The 23,442-nt window shown below is 43.7% G+C and overlaps 1 protein-coding gene across 6 annotated transcripts in view; it reads left to right on the forward strand.

Moving 5' to 3' along the window:
- The window catches only part of LBR (lamin B receptor), a 52,953-nt gene extending 29,600 nt beyond the window's left edge, over positions 1-23,353 (forward strand). For 5 of the 6 annotated variants that reach the window (XM_074989890.1, XM_074989893.1, XM_074989895.1 and 2 more), the window contains 8 exons: positions 2,775-2,829; positions 6,194-6,388; positions 7,239-7,342; positions 7,774-7,899; positions 7,998-8,166; positions 18,823-18,903; positions 19,025-19,147; positions 20,596-23,353. In XM_074989890.1, the coding sequence (XP_074845991.1) occupies positions 2,775-2,829; positions 6,194-6,388; positions 7,239-7,342; positions 7,774-7,899; positions 7,998-8,166; positions 18,823-18,903; positions 19,025-19,147; positions 20,596-20,756 (1,014 nt within the window). In that variant the 3' untranslated portion in view covers positions 20,757-23,353. The other variant, XM_074989894.1, reaches the window with a different exon arrangement.
- Positions 23,354-23,442: the final 89 nt, after the last annotated feature.

Raw genomic sequence — 23,442 nt, forward strand, 5'->3', positions numbered from 1 at the left:
CACAATGTTAGGAACAAGAGGGAAGAAATGCAAACCAAAAATGTGGAATGCATAGCTTAAAAAATATTTAGGGAAGTGACGATTCAAGTCAGCAGGGCCTGATGAAATTTATCTTAAGACTACTTGAGGAATTAGCTGAAGCATCTTTCGAACCATTAGTCTTTGAGAACTCCATGGGGACACATGAGATCTGAGAGGACTGCAGAAGGGCAAACAAACATATCTTTTTAAGCAGGAGAACAAAGCAGACCCAGGAAATTTCAGACCAAACAGCCCTAAGTTTGAGACCTGAAAAGATACTGGAACCAACTTTTTAAATTACCAGTTTTGTAAGTATGTAGAGGAGAATATGATTATAAGGAATAAGTATCATAAACTTGTCAAGAACAAATGCCAAACCAACTTAATTTCTTTCTTCAATAGCATCAGTAACATCCATCTACTGGATGGCGGGGGAAGCAGTAGATAGGTTTTATCTTGATTTTAACAAGGCCTATTAACACAGTCCTGTGCGATTCTCAGGTTGGGTGCACAAGTGGTTGAAAGATGCCACTCAAAAATGGTTAGCTATGGTTTGCTGCCAAACTGGAAGGGGATACTTAGTGGGGTTCCAGGTGGATCAGTCCAGTGTCCAGTATTAGCCAGTACTTTAATGGCGTGTAGTGGAGTGTAGATCATACTTATAAAATCTGCAGCTGCCGCTGTACTGAGAAGGGTTGCAGCATTTGGGAGGACAGAATTAGAATTCAAAAGGACTATGACAAGTTAGATTTGGTTTGAAATTGGCAAGATGAAGTTCACTAGAGACAAGTGTAAAGTACTTCACTTTGAAAGAAAAAATAATGTATCATTACAAAATGAGGAATAACTGGCTACATGGTAGTGCTGCTAAAAAGGATTTTTAGGCTAGAGTGGATCATAAATAGAATATGTAATACAGTGGCGCACAAAAAAAAAAAGCTAATATGAGGTAGAGTAACAGGAGTGTTATATGTTAGTCACAAGAGATCCACTCCAATTTATGCAGTATTGGTGAGGCCTTACCTGAAGCACTATGTCACATTCATGGTGCAACGCTTCAGGAAGAATGCAGCCAATTTGGAGACACTATGGAAGAAATAAAAATGATGATGATTTTGGAAAGCCTAGCCTATAAGAAGAATTTTTTTGAAAAAGAAACACTTTGGTATGTTAAGTTTTGAGAAAAGGTTGAGGGGTGGACCTGCTAAATCTTCAAATATGTTAAGGGCTCTTATAAAGAGGACAGTAATCAGTTGTTCTCCATGTCTCCTGAAAGTAAGATAAGAAACAATCACCTTTATCTGCAGTAGTGGAGATTCCAAATACATATTGAGAAAAACTTCTTAACTGTTAGAGTCGTTGAGTGCTGGAATTGGCTTCCAAGGCAGCCTTTGCAGTCCCCATCATTGGAAGCTTCTAAAAACTGATGTCAACCACCTGCCAAAGTTGTTTTAGGTTTATGTAGTCTTTAGTTAGTGGTGTGGGCTAGACTTGATGCCTTCTTGAGGTCCCTTCCTGCCCAACATTTCTGTGATTGTGCGTGTGTGAACCCTCAGTCTGTCTAAACTTGTAGTTAGCTCACAGATTCTGGTTATCTTCCCGAGACCTGAAGAAGAGTTCTGTGTAGCTCAAAAGCTTATCTCCTCCATAAAAAAAAAAAAAAAAATTTGGTCCAGTAAAAGTTACGACTTCACTTAACCTTATTTCTATTTTAAAAAAAACAACAAAAAAACTGAAAAGTACAGTAGACTCCTGACTTACGCAGAAGCTGTGTTCTTGCGCAACCTCATGTAAGTCAAATTTTGCATTACTAGGGGAGCCAAAAAACTGACCAGCGCTGGTCAATTTCCCCGCTCCCAAGAGTGGTGGGGAGCCTGGAGCCAGGTGCCAGCTCCCCACCACTCTGAGGCTGTGGCCATACTTGGCCAAAACTTCGAAATGGCCATGTAAGTGACCATTTCAGAGATTACTAATGAGGCGCTGAATTGAATATTCAGCGCCTCATTAGCATTAGGATCCGCTTGGCTCGGCGCAGCTACACGGGCGGATCCTTTTCTAAAGGACCTTGCACATTTTGAAATCCCCTTATTCCTCTCAGCTGAGGGGAATAAGGGGATTTTGAAGTGCGGGGTCCTTTAGAAAAGGATTCCCCCCGTGTAGCCGTGCTGAGTCACACGTGTTTGAAAGCGGTGTTTTCAAAGCCCCGTGACCGGAAGTGTCCTAATGCTAATGAGGTGCTGAATATTCAGTTCAGTGCCTCATTAGTAATCTTCGAAATGGCCATTTTGAAGTTTTGGCCAACTGTGGCCACAGTCTGAGTCATGTTAAACAGATGTGCAACCTGAGTGTGCGCATCTCAGGGTTCTGCTGTAGTTTCAAGTGTTGAATCTGCTCCTCACTCCCCTTGTGAACCATATTTTCCAATTTTTTTTCCCTAAATGACATTTCCTGTTTTGTGTGGGAAAACAAATGGAAAGCTGATGTTATGCAGGAGGTAGTGTATTGTCGAATGTATAAAGTAAATTAATCAAATGATGGGGAGGAGAGGATTGCTAGTTTTCAGTTTTTAGTGATCTGAGCTTTTGCTACTTACTACAAAAGGTACCAAAAAATTTAGAAAGGAACAAGATTTTCAAGTTGATGGTGTGCCTCTATTTGGCTCTCAGGACTAAACTTCTGTGATGTTGACAAAAGAAAATGTTGTAATCATTGTTTTAAAAAAATTAACCAGTCATTTTGCTTTCTCCTTTCAGGTTGTAGAAGGTCTACCACTTTTGAATGGAAGAAGACTAAAGTACAGAATAAATGGTAAGTGTGTTCAGTAGTCTCCTTTGAAATTTAAGAACATTCTCTAATTCGTGGCGCTCAATTAACTCAGTGCTACAAGTTAATTATAATGCACATAAGACAGCAATAGTGGGGGAAAAAGTTAAATGTTTTGTGACTGTTTTGACATCTGTCAGCTTTTCATAATTGAACAGTCTTCATAACTGAATAAGACTCCTAAAGACTTTCTGCAGAGGTTAAAATTAATTGGTATCTTCTGCATATGCTAGCTTTGAGGAAACTAGGTTGTAATGAAGATACACTATGAACAATATCACAAGAGTATTAACATTATATAGGCTATAGATGGAGTCAAATCAGCATCTCATTTGTCTTTTAAAAATAAAATAAATTGGGACCATTGTGGTGATGTTGCTACATATTTTGCTGTCCTTTCTCTGCAGTTGGTTTTAGGGATGCAAAATCACAGTTAACTGGTTAACCAGTTAAGGAGAGGGTTGTGGCTGGTAAGGCCTCCTACCTCCCTGTGGTGCACCGGGGACCTGGACTGCTCAGGCCTAGCTTCCCTGCCGACGGGTCATGGGCATTATAGTGTTGCTGGAGCAACCCCTGCCCCTGGTGCATTGCAGGCATGGATGCTCCAATAGGGCCTGATCAGCTTTTGTTCCTGAGTCTGTGGACAAATCATGGGCAGGGACACTCCAGCTGAGCTGGCGCAGCCTCAGGCCCCCTCCCCAGCACCCCTACCAGCCCCTGCTAATGCAGATGGGGACTGCTTCAGCCATACAGGAGCATCCCCCCTGCAGCAGCCCCTTGCCAATGCCTGCCTGGGGGCTGCTCCAGTGACCAGTAACTGTTCAGGATCAGGCTTATCAGTTAAGCAGTTAATCATTAACATCCCCTGTTGAGTTGCATGTGACAGTCCAACTGCTGTAATGACTCTGTGATGTGAGGGAGACTGGATTCATGTCAAGAGTTCTTGTTGATTTGGCTCAACAGTCGTTTTGAAAAGCTTCTGTGGCAATGTGCTAGTGATAGCTTGATCTCACTAACCCTGCTCTTTTAAACCAATAACTCAGTTAAGGGCCTGACTCAATGGTACGCTTACCTGCTACTGCTCTGGTAATGCAAAGCAGCTGTGAAATAAGCTAAGCTTAAGTAGTTAGTATGCTACGGCTGCTTTGTGTTGGTCTGCTGTATCCAAGAATCAACATTGTAAAGATTTAAAGTAGAACTGATTCAAGGTTGGTGCTCTCTATCCTCAAAGCATTAGAAATATCTCAAAGTACTTAGCTTTTTTGGTGCTCCTATAGGATACTTAAACAAAAACTACTATTCATACTTCTCCAAGAGAGCAAATGATTAAGGGATCCTAACTCACACAATCCCTGCTATGTAGAAATGTCTCTTACACCAACACTTGTAGCAGTGGCAGCAGACAAAGGACTCTACTTCTTCTCTGTCTTGGGCGTCGGAACGAGTCCATTCCAGGCAGCCCACTTTCTTACCTGGCATGAAATGTTAAGAGCTCAAATTCTTGCTCTCACTTTTCCACTTCAAATGAGCAGTTCATCCTAGAAGAGCTCTTAACCCACATTCTGTCCCAGTCTCCTTAGTGCTTCCACATCCCATTTCCCTCCAAGGAAAGTACATGCTTCAAAAGGGCACTCCCATGTGTCGGCTGGTCTGCTGTGCATGCTTCAGCACTGTCTCAATACCCATGGAGCAGCATTCAGAAGATCCTCTTGTGTTAAGCAACATAGCATACTGCAGGAAGAGAGTTGCTCTCAACGTAAAATTTTTCTATTGAGAAAATAATACTGACGTTCAAACCTGTACATTTTCTCTTCAGGTTCTTGTACTGTAATATCATAATGTATTGAGCATCTTTGAGTACTGCTTTAAGAAGTTGAGATGTATAGCACACACCAAGTACTGGTGTTGCAGCGATGATGATCCAAGAGGAGGAGAGTGAAATATCAGATATGCTGAAAGTGACATGTCTGCTTATCGTGGACTGACATGGCTATAACAAGGCATATATAACTAGCATCTGTTGTGTTTCTTATAGGCCGTGTCTACACTAGCCCAAAACTTCGAAATAGCCATGCCAATGGCCATTTTGAAGTTTACTAATGAAGCGCTGAAATACATATTCAGTGCCTCATTAGCATGCGGGTGGCTGCAGCACTTTGAAATTGACGCAGCTCACCACCGTGCAGCTCATCCACATGGGGCTCCTTTTTGAAAGGACCCTGGCTACTTTGAAGTCCCCTTATTCCTATGAGCAGATGGGAATAAGGGGACTTCAAAGTAGCCGGGGTCCTTTCGAAAAGGAGCCCCGTCGGGATGAGCCACGCAGCGGCGAGCTGTGTCAATTTCAAAGTGCCACAGCCACCTGCATGCTAATGAGGCACTGAATATGTATTTCAGCGCTTCATTAGTAAACTTCGAAATGGCCATTTGCATGGCCATTTCAAAGTTTTTGGCTAGTGTAGACGTAGCCATAGTACTTTTATTAGGAAGGTAAAATTGAAGAGGTGAGGTATGTGTGCATATAGAATGGAAAGCAGCTGTGCCTTTGGTTTGGGTTAGTTCCTGTGGGAAATATATATTCCTGGATTTCCTAAAAGATTTTTTTTCTCTTACTACAACTGAGGTTGTAGCCTTTTCGTAGATATGTTCCCTGAGGATAGTAGCTGTAGATAGTAGTTCTTATCCTGGAGCTGAAGTTGACCTTTTTGATAATCAAGCCCAGATCATTCCTTGCGTTGAAGAAAAATGTTACTGAGCTCTTGAACTTAATGCAGTAGTCTGTGGTGAGCCAGTGAAATGGGTAGATAGGTGTGATTTGCATGAGACCAACCTGTGTTGCTGAGGGTGCTGCTGCACTTTGTAATAATTGTAAACCATGGAGATGGTATTTCTGTAGTCCAGTTGTGTGTAGCTGAAACCACATTGTCTTGTGATGCTAGCTAGCTGGAAGCGGTAGAACTGATTGCTCATAGATACTGCTGCATTGAGAGTTTAACATAAATCTGGAGTCAGTTCTAAACTGCACATTGGTTTGACCATTTGTGGGTGCAGACTTTCAACCAGAAGAGACTATGGCTGAATACTCCTAATAATACTTTATCCAGCTGCTTGGCCTGTTGTATACATTGTGACTTATATGTACATCAAAGCCCTGATTCTGATAAATGCTGAACTGGGTCACATACATATAGATACATGATTTTAAAAAATGGATAATTAGGTCTTTTTAAATCCTTTTTTCAAAACTTCATAGAATCATGCATAAATATAGTGAATGACTTCTACTGAAAGTTAATGTCTTTTTACTTTTGGTCTTAGCTTACTTTAACTTTTGTTTTTATTTTTAAAGGGTTTTATGCTTTTGTCCTGACTGTTGCTGCAGTAGGAACGTCTTTATATTTTGAAATTGAGCTTCATTACTTATATGACCATTTCCTGCAGTTTGCAGTCTCTGCTGCAACTTTTTCTGTGTTGTTGAGCATATATCTCTATGCCCGGTCGCTGAAAGCACCCAAGGAAGAATTGTCTCCTGGTGGAAATTCTGGTAAGTGTGTGAGATATGTTTCAAACCTTTCTTCCCTTCTGTTCTGTTAGACCTTCATTGTATGAACCAACTTTGCTAAATCAAATTTTAATTACATGTTAGGATACTTGCTATAACAATATGGCTAATTGTTAATGTTTTGCTATTACCATATTTATATTGCAGATAGAATGGCTTTAATAAAGATTCAGATCTTGCTTAGCATCTTGTATTTAGTTGATTCTTGTTACATAATGAACCAAAAGCATTATTTGAAGTATCTTATATAGCCTTATCCCAAAGGATGAGAGTGAAATTATTTTTCTTTTGCAGTTTTCAGCATTTGGCAGTTCTTATAGTCACTTTCGTGCTGTTCCCTTCTCTTGGAACTTTCCAACAACTGTTTGAAGGGAGGAACCAGGAAAAAATGATGGAAAAACTGCTTAGCAGCTGTGTAGTACATGAATCTCTCCTAGGGGTTGCCCAAGTGCACATCTTACAGAGAACATTGGGAGGCAACTTGAGTAGAAGCAGCTAAGATTATTTAGTGATGTGATTTTCAGATGGGGATTGTAGTGTCACAGAAAAAGAAGTTTCACAAGTTCCTGACACCAGTGCTCTTGGAGAAGCAAACTTCAAGGAAGAATAAAGGGCACACAAGTTCCTAAATAAATTAATCTGCAGTCTTAGCATATGTTTTTACTATATGAGGAGACTCAATAAAAATGTTTTATGGCATTTTTAATTTAATATTTTAGAATTACAGCATAACTTTTAACCACAGATAAAATAACTGTTTTGTAAGTATCAGCATAAGGTGCTGGGGAACAGACAGACAGCCTTATTGGAAGCATGTGCCTTTTGTTTGTAGGGAACTTTGTTTATGACTTCTTCATTGGACGTGAATTAAACCCTCGCATTGGAAACTTCGACCTCAAATATTTCTGTGAGTTGCGTCCAGGCTTAATTGGCTGGGTGAGTACGAGTACTTTATATCCGGTTTGATTCATTTGCTTGAATATTAATATGAAAATTGTTAATTGTGGTAAAGAAATATAATATGCTTCAAAGAGGAAAAATATTTGCAAAACAGTTGTATACTGAAAGACATGATTAAACTGTTGTGATAGAGCTCATGAGAGTGTTTTTTCAGGTCTATCACATTGCTTGCATTAAGCATTTTAAAAGTGTAACTATGCAAAGACTATACCATGGCTAATAGTGAGTTATTTTTATGAAATTGTAGATTCTTGTTTTAAATGTAACCTAGATCTTGGAGGACTAAATTGCCAGAGTCTGCTTTTAAAAATTAACTATAACATAGCAGCAATAAGTGACTTTACAGCTGTGCAAAATTTGTAGTGAAATGTGATTTGATTTTTTTTTTTTTTTTTTTTTGATTAAAGGTTATCATCAACTTGGCAATGCTGTTGGCTGAAATGAAGGTACAGGATCGTAATATGCCATCTTTGTCAATGATCTTGGTTAATAGTTTTCAGCTTCTCTATGTGGTGGATGCTCTTTGGAATGAGGTAACTGACATTCTCTTTAGTCTATATTAAACTTTTACTAGCATACCTAGTTAACTTGTGACATACTAACATACTCATTTTAAATATGTTCTTTCTAGGATGCTATCTTGACTACAATGGACATTACCCATGATGGGTTTGGGTTCATGCTAGCATTTGGAGACTTGGTATGGGTTCCATTCATCTACAGTTTACAAGCCTTTTATTTAGTCAGTCATCCCAGTGAAATTTCTTGGCCTACTGCTTCTGCAATTATTATTCTTAATAGTAAGTTATGAAATTTTTTACATTTACAAAACTAATCTTTATTTCCTTTTTTAAGAGAGAAGGGCTGTCGATTGCTTAGGGTATTTAGGAGGCCCATAGTTCACTTCCTTTCTTTGCCATAGATTTCCTTTGTAGCTTTGGGCAAATCACTTGTCAGTTCCTTGTCATAAGCTAAAAGTTGTGGGGCTCTGGATTACTACAGCAGTTCTTGAGTAGGCATATTAAGTATTATAGATTTGCATATGCAAAAAAAAAATCCCAAACAAAATTCTGGCAACTAATGAGTTGCTTAAGAGGGCATATTTTTTGCTAGTGATTACTGTGAAGAATAGATAAGTTAGCTTGACAAGGGGACTTAAATACCTAACATGACAGGACTTAAATCCAACATTTAGGTGCAGCTGGTATTAAGAGCCTTGCAGCTTCACTCAGATTCAAGATTACCAGACTACATTGTGGGGATCTGGATGGAAAACAACTGAACTTATGTGGATTGCCTCTGATCTTCTGCTGCCCATGGGGGCAGTGTGCTTTGGCAACATACCATCATTCTGCCAGCTGCCATCACCTTACTCTGCTCTGTGTGTACTGCAAAGTGAGCGTGCCAGAGAATTGCAGCACCTCTCATTCCCAAGAGCAAACATAATGCAGCAGATGTTGGGGCATGCAGCTTGCTGGCCCAAAGAGTAGTACCAGTGCTGACTCAGGTTCTGATGGAGGTTTGTATTGACATAGGCCTTGGTCAGGCTTAAAAATTAGGTCCATGAAGATCTCTGCTGGCATTTATAAAGCCACTGCAAAAAGATGCAACCCAATTATATTCTTGTATGTTTTGTAAGTCCTTAGTTTTCCAGTGGTGAACGTATGGTGCTTAAATTTCTGTTGGAGGGTATACACCAAGGCATACAAGTTCTTGCACTGTAGTGCTCAGACCTAACTTATTGCCCAAATCCTGGCAGGTTCAGAAAGTAGGTGTTCTCTTATCTCTGTGGCCTGATCAGGTAGATGTGCCCTGAGGATGTGTAAGCTGCACAAAAGTATGCGTGGTGATTGCACCACATCTTTTACTCTCGAGTAAGGTAGTGGCTAGAGCACTCATGCAGGATGTGGGAGAAAAGAAGTTCAAAACCACACACTATCTGATTCACAACAGGCTGGGTCTCCCACCTACTAGATGAATTCCCTAACCACTGTTCTGTAAGAAGGTGTTCTGTGGTAGATCTTTCATGCAAATAACAGCTAGAACAGTAGAGATGGAAAAATACTTAAATATTTATGGCGCCACAGAGAAGAAGGATAATTCATGGGACCAGTAGTTAAGGGCTTTGACCTGGGAGATACGAGACGTAAGGTATAAGTCCCAGCTGTGAATCAGGTATAATGGGGATATGAAATTGAATCTCCCACCTTCTGGGTGAGTTCTCCACAACTGCATTGTTGGGTATAAGGGAAGGTGCACTTTTTCTTCTCTCTACTATCAGCATTTCCTACTGGCTGCTTTAGGTGACTTCACACTCAAGGGTCTTTTGCTTCTGTGAATTCCTGTTTTAGATATCTAACTTTCCCCACACAATGCACGGAGAAACAGGGTGTCTAATTTGAGATTATGAATTCCACTAGGCAGCTAGGTGTCTAAAATTTAGGTACTGCAGCATTCAGTATACCCCCTTGTGAATCTAGCCCTGACTCTTGGAAAAAATGTCTCTCACTTGGATAAGGTCACCTAGAGTAAACAAACTACTAAGAATATCATGATGCAAGAAAACAAAAATAGAACAAAAAAAAAAAAAAGGAAAAACACATTATCCATGACTTGGTTCCACTGTGACAAACCAGTAACCTTACTTGTAGCTCACACCTGACACACTATGCTGTTGGGGTGATGTTGTCTACACCTTCCTGAAAAAAGTCTAGGATACCTGGGATACTAGGTGGTGGAGTGCTGCTGGTTCTTAGAGCTCCTCTGTATTCTGTATCGGTGTTGCTTGCAGCTTTGCTTATTCAGACTGCTAAGTTAATCATAAAGAAAGACCACAGCCTGCTTCAATTAGCAAAGGCTTGGCCCGGTTTATTGTCAATGAAGCACGGTATTAGTGCTAAAGATAGCAAAGCACAGATACTTTGTGACAGGCAAACATAAATTAGTGTACCAGCACAGTCAACATAATGTTGTCCACAAGATGAGTACAAAGTTGCCATCTTGTATCACTCTCCTCGTTTTATGGTGGGTACAAACAAGTTATATATTACACTCCAGATATTATTAGTTATCATTTTATGCCTTATACCTGATAGAACAATTTTTCTTCCATCCATTATCCTGTCATTCCTTCATCTTTTATGAGTATGTTCCTGACGTGTACCATACTCTTAGGAATGTATTTGTCAGGTAATAACTACTGGTTACTACTGCAGCAATGCTTGCTCTGGTTCACACTGTTAGCCGTGCCTATGGCTCCAGCAAGGCTATACCAGGATCTTTGGGATTTTAGTGTTAATGGCATCGCAATCTAAATCTAGTCTAGATGGAGAAGTAAGTTCATTAGTGTTGAGTCTGGCTTGGAGTTGAGGAGGAGTTTGTCACATTAGACAGTAGTCCTATTGTGGCTAATGCTTTTTGCTCAGAAGCCAGATTATCAATTGTAGGCTAAGTTTTGAAGGGGCAGACTTAGTAAATTATCTCTAGTCACACAGTTGCAGTGGTGGTTCCAATTTCATTCCATCAACTAAGGTTATATCTACACTGACTACAGAAGATCAGCTGCTTAGGTTAGATCTTTTGGGGTGCTGTTTTGTGCATGCACAAAATGGTCAACATAGAGCCCGGAACTCCTTGCAAGCTGTGAGGATTAAGCAAGGTCAACAGGAGGAGCACTCCTGTTGACCTCCTGCCATAAAGATAGCCGCAGAAGTCAACGGCTGCAAAGTCAATTTTTGTACGCAGTTGGCATACCAAAAATCATGTAGCAGCCATTGACCTTCTGGGTAAGTGTAGACGTAGCCTTAGAGAACTATGGTCATCTTGGCCTGTGTGCAGCTAGCATTATTTTCTTCACCTTGATAAAAGAATATCTGTCCCTAGAGATTTGGGGATAGCCTTCTCTGATGATTTTTGCTCTTGCAGTTGACAAAGAGGCAATTGCTGGAAGGTCAAACTCCAGCAAAATCAGAGTGACGGCTTCCTGAATTGGGCACCATTCTGAGGTGCTGACTGTATTTGCTGAACCAATCTGCCTTTTGTTTCAGCCCTCCTTTTAGTATGTTTTCCTGTGATGGAAGGTACGGTCCCCTCTGCCCATTCCGTTACCTTCAAACCTTCTGCATGTGCTATTACACTCTGGCTGGGTCTACACTACAGAGTTTTGTCGATAGAATGTGGGGGGGAGGACACGACACTTCTGTCGACATAACTTGGGGAACGTCCACACGCTTACAGCATTCTCTCGGCAGAACTCTGTATTTTCCTTGGCAGAATTATCCCTCAGAAATTTCAGTCATAACAGTCTCTGGTCAGGATACTGTTGACAAAAGTGCAATGTAGACACTCCTATCGACAGAGAGGGCTTCTTCTTCGAGTGTCCCCGTGGGTGCTCCACATTAGGTGTCGGGCTCGCCCGGCGCCGCAGATCGGATCTTCCAAGCAGTTTCTGCCGGACCGCGCATGCGCCGGTGCGCGCCGCCCCCCCACGCGCTCCCGGCCATGTGCGCGATCCGGTCCCCGCCAGTTCCTCTTAACCGCCGTCGGCTGCAGACGGAATCCAACTAGGCTAAGGCCAAGTAGCGTATTCAGCGACTTTATCTGTTTTTCTTTAAAGTTTTTTTCAGGCACTTAGGCTACTACGAGTTAGCCGGTTGTTATTTTGTAAAAAAAAAAAACGAACAAGCTACGAGCGGGACAGCTCAGCCAGTCCCAGTAACAAGCGCCGGAGGCCAGGAGCTAGGGCCATCAGCCCTCCTGCTAAGGCAGGCCATCGGATGGGGAAAACGGCACAAAGAAGGTGCTAAGTACCCACTTAAAAACTCAAAGACTCACCAACAATGTCCTCTTCAGGCTTTAAAAAAAAAAAAAAAACGTGAGTCCTGCCGAGAGGCGATGCCAGTGTCCGATGGGCACAGTCTATGCATAAGGTGCCTGGGGGAGTCCCATGTGGCACAGAAATGCGCCTTCTGCGCTAAATTAACAACCAGAGCACGGAGGGACAGGGAGATGAGGATAAATATGCTGCTTCTTGATAAGGCCCTCCAGCCAGAAGCGCCGGAGCGGCCGCAGCAGGAGGGACCCTCCGGGGCCCTTAAAAGGAAAGCTGCCTCCCTCACTCCATCAGCGCAGAAACGGAGGAAAGTATCTCCAGCCCGATCCCTGCCGGCAGCAACAGCGAGCGGGACGGGAGGAGCAAGCAGCCCCCAGCCGCAGCAACAGCTGATCGGCGGCGGCACGGAGAGCCACGTGGAAACGGCTCAGCCTCCGATACTCAGCCAGCCACCCCGCACCGCAGGCAGGGCGGCGGCTAAACAAGCCCCAGTACCGGCGGCACCGCAGGCAGCGGCATCGACCCCCGGGGAACTGGCGGTGCAGAGCGTGCAGGCACGCAGCCTGCCGGCACCGGAGGACACCGCACATGCGGCACCGCCCTCGAGCGTGCCGAGCTCGGTGCGGACAGGGCCGGAATCCCCTGTATGCTCCCCAGCCCGATCCCTGCCGGCAGCAACAGCGAGCGGGACGGAAGGAGCGGGCAGCCCCCAGCTGCAGCAACAGCTGATCGGCGGCGGCACGGAGAGCCACGTGGAAGCGGCTCAGTCTCCGATAATCAGCCAGCCGCCCCGCACCGCAGGCAGGGCGGCGGCTAAACAAGCGCCGGTACCGGCGGCACCTCGGGCAGCGGCACCGACCCCCGGGGAACCGGCGGTGCAGAGCGCGCAGGCACGCAGCCTGCCGGCACTGGAGGACACCGCACGTGCGGCACCGCCCTTGAGCGTGCCGAGCTCGGTGCGGACGCCGGAATCCCCTGTATGCCCCCCAGCCCGATCCCTGCCGGCAGCAACAGCGAGCGGGACGGGAGGAGCGAGCAGCCCCCAGCCGCAGCAACAGCTGATCGGCGGCGGCACGGAGAGCCACGTGCAAGCGGCTCAGCCTCCGATAATCAGCCAGCCGCCCCGCACCACAGGCAGGGCGGCGGCTAAACAAGTGCCGGTACCACCGACCCCCGGAAAACCGGCGGTGCAGAGCGCACAGGCACGCAGCCTGCCGGCACCGAAGGACACCGCACGTGCGGCACCGCCTTTGAGGGGGCTGGGATCCCCTGTATGTCAGGGGCGGAGTTACCTCCTCAAGGGAGGGGGAAGACTGCACACAAGAGGAGGCATTGCAGCCCCTCTCCGCACAGGGCTGTGGAGTTGCTTTCTCACAGCCCTCCGCTATGTTGCAGACTCCAACTAGAAGGCAGGGGTGTCCCCCCCCAGCCTACCCGGAGCCCCCTTCTCCATTTCTGCAACCAGCCTCACCCTGGCTGGGACCAAGCAGGGCATAGACACCATCGGCAATCTACTAGGGAAAAATCCCTACAAACGATCTCGTACCCCCGAGGGCAATTGCGACCGGGGACAGAGACTTAAGCATCTCAGGGGGGACTGGTTATGGAACCCCGAGATTTTTCCTCGCAAACCTCTAGTGAGAGGGTGTACCATCATCAGCAGGAACCGTAAGGGTCCAGAGAGACGTACCCCAGCGGTTCCTCGCTCTCCTCCCCGGATGAGGCTACGGCCCCGGGGGACGTCCATCCTCCGGACGATCTCAAACAGTTCCAAGAGCTGTTTTACGAGGGTGGCCTTCACGCAAGGCATCCAGACAGCAAAGGTGCAAGAGCAACACCATAAGCTCCTCAAAAATCTGAGACCTCCGGCCTCCTCCAAAATAGCAATACCGCTGATGACGCAATCTTGGAGTCTGCCACTATGATATGGCAGACTCCTGCGACTATTCCGCCTGTCCACAAGAGAGCGAAAAAAAAAAAATAATAATACTTCGTGCCGACGAAGGGCATGGAGTTCCTGTTCAGCCACCCACAACCAAATTCTTTGGTGGTGGAGTCGTCGCAACGTGGGGGAACAGACAAACATGCCAAAAAGCTAGAGCTGTTGGGCAAAAAGGTCTACTCCTCCTCCACGCTACTGTTGCCAATGGCAAATTACGCAGCGCATCTAGCGAACCATAATTTTGACAACCACATTAGGTTAACCTCCCTCATGGACTCGCTTCCAGAGGGCACGAAACCAGTGCTCAAGGCCATCATCCGACCATTTTATAACCAGTGGCAAAGGATCACCACAGACAAATGGGTGCTGGAGATCATAGCCACGGGGTACGCCATCCCCTCCCAGTTGCTCCCACCGCCATGACCTCCACCCGGGGCCCCACCTCCAGGAGGCCTCCCATGTAGTGAGGCTCAAGCAGGAGGTAGACCATCTCATGCTTGTAGGGGCAGTGGAAAGAGTGCCGGAGCAACTGCAAGGGAGAGGGTTCTACTCGAGGTACTTCCTCACGGGGAGGTCCATCTTAGATTTTCGAGGCCTCACCGGTACCTGCGCAAGCAACGCTTTCGGATGATCACAAACGCCTCCATCCTTACGGCACTAGACGATGGAGATTGGTCCGCAGCCCTCGACTTACAAGGTCCTACCGTTTGGGCTCTCCTCAGCCCCCAGAGTCTTCACCAAGACCTTGGCAGTGGTGTCAGCCTACCTGCACAGACAGGGGGTATTTATATTCCAGTATCTGGATGACAGCCTACTCAAAGGGGCCTCGAAGGAGGAGGTACTACGCATAATATGTGTCACAGCAGGCACGTTCTCTTCGCTTGGCCTGCTTATCAATCTGACAAAATCAAAGATAGACCCCACACAGGACATAGAGTTCGTAGGGGCACGCATAAACTCTATTACAGCGAGGGCGTATCTACCAGAGACTCGCTTTCGGGCCATTGGCTCCCTCGCGCAAGGCTTCACCTTCAGCCCTATGGTGCCGGTTCTGACGTGCTTACAGCCGCTGGGCCACATGGCAGCAGCGACGTTTCGTAGAACAGAACGCCAGGTTACACATGCGCAGCATGCAGCATTGGCTGGCGAGCGTATACAAACCGGCAGCACACACTGTTCACAGGATGGCGTCGCCCACAACAGAGGTGCGCAAATCCCTGCAATGGTGGGTAAACCCCGGGAACCTGCTAACAAGGGTACCCTTCCACCAACCACACGTATTGGTTTTTCTTACTACAGATGCCTCCCTCATAGGGTGGGGAGCACACATGGGCGAAGAGGTGACGCAAGGGCTGTGGTCCTCCATGGAGCAGTCACTGCACACAAATATACTGGAGCTCAGAGCAGTGTTCAACGCCTGCAGACACTTTCGAGACCAAATGAAAGGCAAGGTAGTCGGGATCAGTACAGACGATACCTCCACCATGTTTTATATAAATCGGCAAGGAGGAGCTCGGTCCCGTGCCTTATGTGTAGAAGCAGTCCAGTTGTGGAACTGCTGCATCGCCAACAATATAACCTTGAAAGCCTCGTACTTCCCAGGCGCTCGCAATGTGAAGGCAGACCAGCTGAGCAGGCGTTTCGCACTCACGCATGAGTGGCAGATCCGTCCCGATCTGCTGCAACCGATTTTTCCACGCATGGGGTTTTCCCCAGATAGACCTGTTTGCTACTCAGCACAACAAGAAGTGCCCACGATTCTGCTCCAGGGCAGGACTGGGACGGGGGTCCCTGAGGGACGCCTTCACGATCTCATGGAGGGGCCCCCTGCTTTACGCTTTCCCTCCCACAGTGCTCATCCACAAAGTGTTGCAGAAAGCCAGGAGGGAAGGAACCTGAATGATCCCGATAGTCCCAACGTGGGATCGACAGCAATGGTTCCCCCTACTCCTGTGCATGTCGGACCGGCCACCGATGTCCCCTCCGGTGGCGCTGGATCTGCTCACGCAAGCCCAGGGGTCCATAGTGCATCCGCACCCCCAAGGCCTGCGACTACAAACGTGGTTAATCCATGGCTCAGCTCCCTAGAGAGCACATGTACGGAGGAAGTGCAGCAAGTCCTAGAAAGTAGCAGGAGGACTTCCACCAGGAAGACCTACAAGCAGAAATGGACTCGCTTTACGGCATGGTGTTCTACCAAACAGCTAGCCCCCTTTCGGTGCCTATGGCTGTGATATTAGAGTATTTACTGGACCTCAAGAGAGGAGGACTCTCGCTATCCTCGTTTCAGGTCCACCTGGCCACCATTTTGGCGTTCAGACACGAAGAGGAAGGGCACACGGTGTTCGCCCATCCCATGGTTACCAGGTTCTTCAAAGGGCTGGTAAGCCTATACCCCCCTCAGAAACCGCTTCCACCTCCGTGGAACTTGGACCTGGTGCTTAATGCGAAAAGGGGACCACCGTTCGAGCCTTTGGCCATGGTTTCCCTCCGCCTCCTTATGATGAAGACGACCTTTCTTCTCGCAATCACGTCAGCTCGCAGGGTGAGCGAGCTTGAGGCAGTTATGGCAACGCCACCCTGCGCTGTTTTTCCAAGGAGGTGGTAACCATACGGCTGCATCCAGCCCTTGTTCCTAAAGTTTCTTTCTGAGTTTCATACTAACGAACCTATTGTTTACCCTTGTTTATTCAAAGCCTCATAACTCTAACAAGGAGGCGCGCCTACACCTCCTGGACGTGAGGAGGCGCTAGCTTTCTATATGGACAGGACCAAGTCCTTCCGGAGAACGGATAGGCTCCTAGTCTCTATCGCTCCCAAATCAAAAGGAGAATGTCTCTCTTCGCAGAGAATCTCTAAGCACATCGTATCTTGCATAAAAATGTGCTACAAACTCAAAAAGACTCCTTTACTGGCCACGCCCAGGGCTCATTCCACTAGGGCGGTGGCAGCAACAGCCTTTTTTTCAAGGGCGTTGCGCTAAAAGACATTTGCAGAGTGGCGACCTGGTCATCCTGTGACACCTTCGCCAAACATTACGCCCTTCACAGGGTATTCCAAGAGGATACCCGTCTCTCGGCAGCGGTCCTCTCGGGGACAAGCTGCACATAATCCGATTACCCACCTCCTATCTTGGGTTACTGCTGGGTAGTCACCTAATGTGGAGCACCCACGGGGACACTCGAAGAAGAAAGAAAGGTTACTCACCGTAGTAACGGTGGTTCTTCGAGATGTGTCCCCGTGGGTGCTCCACTACCCGCCCATCCTCCCCGCTCCGGATCTCTGTTTAGTGTTTTGCAGGAGCATCCGAGGCGGTTGGTCAAGGAACTGGCGGGGACCGGATCGCGCACATGGCCGGGAGCGCGCGGGGGGGCGGCGCGCACCGGCGCATGCGCGGTCCGGCAGAAACTGCTTGGAAGATCCGATCTGCGGCGCCGGGCGAGCCTGACACCTAATGTGGAGCACCCACGGGGACACATCTCAAAGAACCACCGTTACTACGGTGAGTAACCTTTCTTTCGTGTTGCTGGGCATCCCTCTTTGCAGAGCTGCCATTCCATTTTCTGGCACCAGAGGGCAGTACAGCCTAGCAGTTCTCTGTCAACAGACCAAGTTGGGTGTAGATGCAATCCATCGACAGAATACTGTTGAGATTTCCTTGTCAACAGTAACTTATGTTGACAGATGCTTATAGTTTAGACATAGCCTCTGTGTTTTTTCCCTCTGTTCTTGATATATGCCACAGTGATCATATTTTCTGACTGAACAAGAACAAGTTCATTCCCTAGTTAGTTCTGGAATCTTCACAGGGCTACTTTGGCAGCTCTGTGTTTCAACAGAGGTGCTCCAATTTCTTTCCCTGGTGTTCCACGTGTCTTACACTGTCAACTGTCCTAGATGCATTTCCCATCTCCTCTATCTGTCATTGGATGTAAGTACCTGTGGGTCTCAAAAGTGTATGGCAAGATGTTCAATGCCGGGGCAACTTGAAAATTTTGAGGAGTAAGGGGACTTAGAAGTTGCCCCAGCACTTTAAAGTACTGGTGGGTGCGCAGTGGCTAGACATGTGCTGGGACTTCTAAGTTTAAAACTTCGGAGTTGCTGTGGGGGGTGGAATTTGCTTAATGAAGTGCTGCCTATGCATGGCAGCACTTCATTAGTAAACTCCCAACACCCTAATTATCATCCTTCCTTCGAAGGAAGGTGGTAGTGTAGACAAGCCTTTAGAGGTGCAGTATATATGAGGAGAGAATGAAAAAGGAGGTAACCTGGAATGATGTGGTTTGATAGACATACATCGGGCATGTGCTGTCCCAAAATAGTGTATTGCTGATGAATATGAGAACTTGTTATGGGTTATTTAACAGAATTTTAAAACCCAGCATCATGTTAACAATGAAACAGAAACTTTATAAAAGGTAAAGTACTTGGTAAAATTTCTCCCAAATCTTATGCTTATCTATAAATTTTCAAGTGCACTAGGAAATGTATGAACATTTTGAAACCCAAGATTGTTATATAACATTTCAGTCACATTAGTAAATCAGTTGAGAGCTAGGTAACTATAAGTATATGCTTAATGAAATAATGTGATTGCACAAAGGGTATTTTGATAGAAAAATTAATATTTGCTGAAACATAGTTGCAAATATGAAATAAAAATAATGGTTTTCTTTATTTTAGTCTTTGGGTATTATATTTTCCGTGGTGCAAACTCACAGAAAAATGCATTTCGGAGGAATCCAAAGGATCCCAAGCTGGCTCGTAAGTTTCTTTTGGCTAACTTAATAATCAATTTTAAAAATATTTTCCATGCAATATCTCTGTTATGTACTCTTTAAATACATGTTTTTAACAGTGTTTTATACTCTGTTTCTGTATGCAGACTTGAAATGTATTCCCACTGCAGCTGGAAAAAGTCTTCTAATCACAGGCTGGTGGGGCTTGGTCCGTCACCCTAACTATCTAGGTGATCTTATTATGGCTCTGGCTTGGTCTCTACCATGTGGTAAGATCCTGAAACTGCAGTGCATGTTATTAAAAACTTGTACATGTATTTTGGCAAGTGACTTTGATTTTTTTTAATTTCCCAATGATTATTTAAGATGCTAGACTGTAATTAACTGAAAGTTGAATTCAACGGAATTGAGTCTGGGTTCCCACAACGTAGCCCCTTTCAACCAAATTTTTCTTGGATAAATTTTTTGACCCTTCCCTCCGTACCTGGGAGCCCTCTCTTCATTCATTCATGCTGGGGCTGGCAGCTGGGCTCTGATGTTTACAAATGGTGCTAAAGGAAGTATTGCCCTGATTGGCAGGGTTTCCTTCTGCTTAGGGACACACATCAGCAGATATGGACAGGATCTCAGCATAGAGTACATATAAATAATTGATATGAGACCAAACACATGAAGGGAGCTATATACTGAGATCCTGTTACTGACCATTTTTTTTAAATGCAAAATTTATGCCTGGGGATTAGGCTGCAGCTAAAGCTGAGCAAAATTTTTAATTATTAAAAATGTTTCATTTAAAAAAAACACCCAAATGTCAGAATGGAATTCAACATTTAGATTCAAAATAATTATTTCAGCTTTTAAATATTTTGAGTACAGTGAAGCTCACCTAACAAGCACTGTCCACATTTTTTCTTCTCACAGATGTAGAGATTTAGATATTTGAAGGATGTTATTTTTGCATTGCCTTTTGTATGCATCTCACAGTAATGTAATATTCTCTCAGTGCAGTTTTCTGCCTGAGTATCCCCTTTGTTTTAGTCTGCTGGAGGTGTATATTTGTATCTTCTTCCCTGCACCCTTTATGCCTGTCCAAAACCAAATTATTAGACCATAGTATAGACCATGGGACTGTAACCTTTCCAAGGCAGACTGTTGAAATTTGACCTTTGGATCTATCTCTATGTATGGTCCTAGGCTGGTGATACTTTTTAAAGTCACTAATAGTCTTACTTACAACAGTATCGCCAATAAATAAAAATGCAGAGCTTTACCATTTAGGTGATAGTAGCATTAGCTGGTCTTCTGTTAATCCACAGGAGGCATGGCTTTGAGCAAGCTCCTGGCTACGTGGGGGAGGAGAGGAGAGGTGAGGCTGAGCTCCCGCCTCGCATGCTGATGAAAATCAGTTTGGTGCCCATGCTGGGGATGCTGACCCGGTATAGATCAACTGCCAGCAAGATTCTTATGGCACATTTTTGTGATATCCTATTACTGAGTGCTGACATGTACTGTACAAGTAGATGCAGTGTCCCTGAAGGTGCTCATAAATATATAGCTTGGTATAGATAAAATGTATTTTGTATGTTTGTCTTAATAGTTGGAGACTGATAAACCTGTATCAGAATTTGTTTCAAGATTTTTACTCTTACTCTGAATATCTGCATGTTTTATTGAGCTTTGCTGTTATATGCAATGACTTTACAATTGTGTTCTACAGGTTTTAACCATATTTTGCCATATTTCTACGTGCTTTATTTCACATGCTTGCTTATTCATCGAGAAAATCGTGATGGACATCAGTGCAAGAAAAAATATGGCTTGGCATGGGAAAGGTACTGTCAACGTGTACCGTACCGTATATTTCCTTACATCTATTGAGATATTCCAGCAACTTGCAGTACAAACTACTTCAGCTTCTTAGCAAATAAAAACATGCCCCTTACCTTTGCACTTGGTGTTTTTTGTTTTTAATTTTTAGGCTTTCCTTAAAGATTTCTTAAAACAGTGTAGCAAACAACTTTGCTAATTGGACAACCTTCACCACATATTTACCAATAAGCATTTAAGCTATTCATGAATAGTTAGAATAAATACAGGTACCTTGTGACATATGAATAACTCAGATGTTATGTAAGCAAATAGTTCACAAAAGTTACATATTAACGTGACCTGAGAATTATCCGTGGAAAAAATGTGCCCTTTCCTTGCCAATTCTCCTGGTTCTTCTCTTTCCCTCCTCCTCCAAACAAAAAAAATGGTGCAAAGCTTTGGGGTTTGCTATCCAATCAAAATTACAAGGTTTGTGAGGGTTTTTTATTCTGAAGACCCACAGTTTTTTAAGTGAAACTTTCATCTACTAAGTTTACAAATTTTTTTTAATGTAATTGAGCACTGTGATACAAAATAGGTTTTTGTTACATTAAGGGAATATGATTTCCATTCAGCTCACTCTTCAATCATTTGCTGATTTCCAGCAATGAGGAGCCAAAAATCATACTCCTGTATTCACTGATAAATGGAAGTATTATAAGTTGTGGTGTGTAGTACACACTATGAAGTAAAATAGCAACAGTGTATTTGCTCTGAATTTTGTAAAATAGTTCTTAATGTATCATAGGATCCATTGACTGTATTATAAAACCTTCGTTTTTGCTGTACAGTGTTTCAGAAAGTGAGATGCAATAGCTTTTTTAGAAGCAGGGAGAAACTAAAACCATTTCCAGTATTTTTTTAAAAGTTTGTGTTTTGTAAAGTAATGTATTGATTTGTCTCAAAAATTGTCGACAAATATGCTATGAAAATATATTCAATCCAAAGTGTGTGAATCTGGCATTGCTACCTCAAATGTAGGATTTGCCCTTTATACTGTTACAAATATCTTTTTCAATATTTCTATTTAAATCAATTTTACATGCATCTTTGCCACATTCTAATATATTTTTGTATATTTTTGGCTTTAACGAGTGTGTTTTTCTTAGCTACTCCTGTTTAGTTATTTTTTATACCAAGAATGGAATTCTGTCACACTGCTGAAGTTACATTTTATTTGATTAACTGCACGTGGGTTAACCTTCATAAGGCAAAGAGAGTGATGAAGTAATTCTGCATTAATGAACCTTGGGGAGCTAGTTTTATCTGTCTAGTCTTTAGAGTTGGTAGCTTTTTTTCAAATACTTGATGTACTAAATTTGTTGGTCTTGAATTTTAATTGCACCGTGGAAGGCAATTAAATATGCTGTAGTTACTATTAAACTATAATTTTAAAAAATAAGTTGGATGTTTTAAAATAGTGATAACTGAAAGCTAGTGGCTTTTTAATGTGATATTTTTTATGAGCCATTTTAGTAGTTCTTTACATTTGAATTGAATATAGTATAACTTGTTAAACATGATCATGACATCTTTAGTGGTTGCTGTTCTAAGAAGAGTATTTTAACACCAGAAGCTTTGATTCATGGAAAAGACAGATGTGGTTACAAATACCACTGATTTTAAGGAGGTTAAATTATGCTACTGAAAAATAAACTAAAGCAACCTTTCTACAGTCTACATGCTGTCCTTCAGAGACTTGGGTATATATCAACTGCAATTTATTTTGTATGCTTATATTTTTAATGTAAAATTAATTAAGTAGAATTTTATACAAATCTGTAAGTGGAAATAAAATTGAGTGGAAAAGTTTGATCTCTTATTTATGTATTGCATATTTAAGAAAGCAGTGCAAGCTGAATCTTCATTTGGGTAAAAGACAGACATATTTTCAAGTGATGTATTTGCAAAAATTTTCTTGGCCCTTTGTTAATAGCAGCACTTATATTCTCTGTCAGCAGGTTTGTGGAAGTTTTAAGCAGACTTGCTTGTATTATAGTAAGTGTGAGTTACTCTTATACATCTTCACAGTGTGAGATGTACCTGCTGACTGTTTGCTTAGATCTCACCCATATCTAGCTAATGCTTTGTGATTTTGCAGGGAGGGCAGGAATGAGCTTCTAATTTTGTAGCACGTAAGGGGGAGGGTGACCACAAAATAATGCCTTTAATTTCCTCTCTAAGACATCCTTGCAAGAGAAGAAGAGAGATCCAGTCTTAAATGTTCATCAGCTTGTTATTAAGTAATAAGAATCTGGTACCCAAGACTGTTCCTTGACTCCAAAGCACCCAGGTGGAAGCAGAATTAATTTTACATGTACTCTATGTTGGGACAAAGTTTGTAATCTTGTGCATCATCAGTGTAAATAAATTCAATTTGCAATGTCTTATTGTGATGATGCGTAGGTCAAAATGCAAATTAATAGTCTAGTTATATAAATTTTATTAGAAGAAGGTGAAAAAAATGTTTTCAGTGGTCTCTATAGTGTGTGTCTGGCTTCTGTGAACAAGGGCATAACCAGAATGCACAAGAACATCGGTAGTAGTAACTTTTATAACATCTAGCTTTTTATATCCATGTCATTCTGAAGCGTCCATTGATGAAAGTTCTAACTGCAAACAAGCTACCACACTTTGGTAAAACAGTTAAATTTATTTTACCTAAGAAAAGCTGAAGGTGTACTGTATTATCATA

Source organism: Carettochelys insculpta, chromosome 3 (genome assembly GCF_033958435.1).
Source record: "Carettochelys insculpta isolate YL-2023 chromosome 3, ASM3395843v1, whole genome shotgun sequence".
NCBI lineage: Eukaryota > Metazoa > Chordata > Testudines > Carettochelyidae > Carettochelys > Carettochelys insculpta.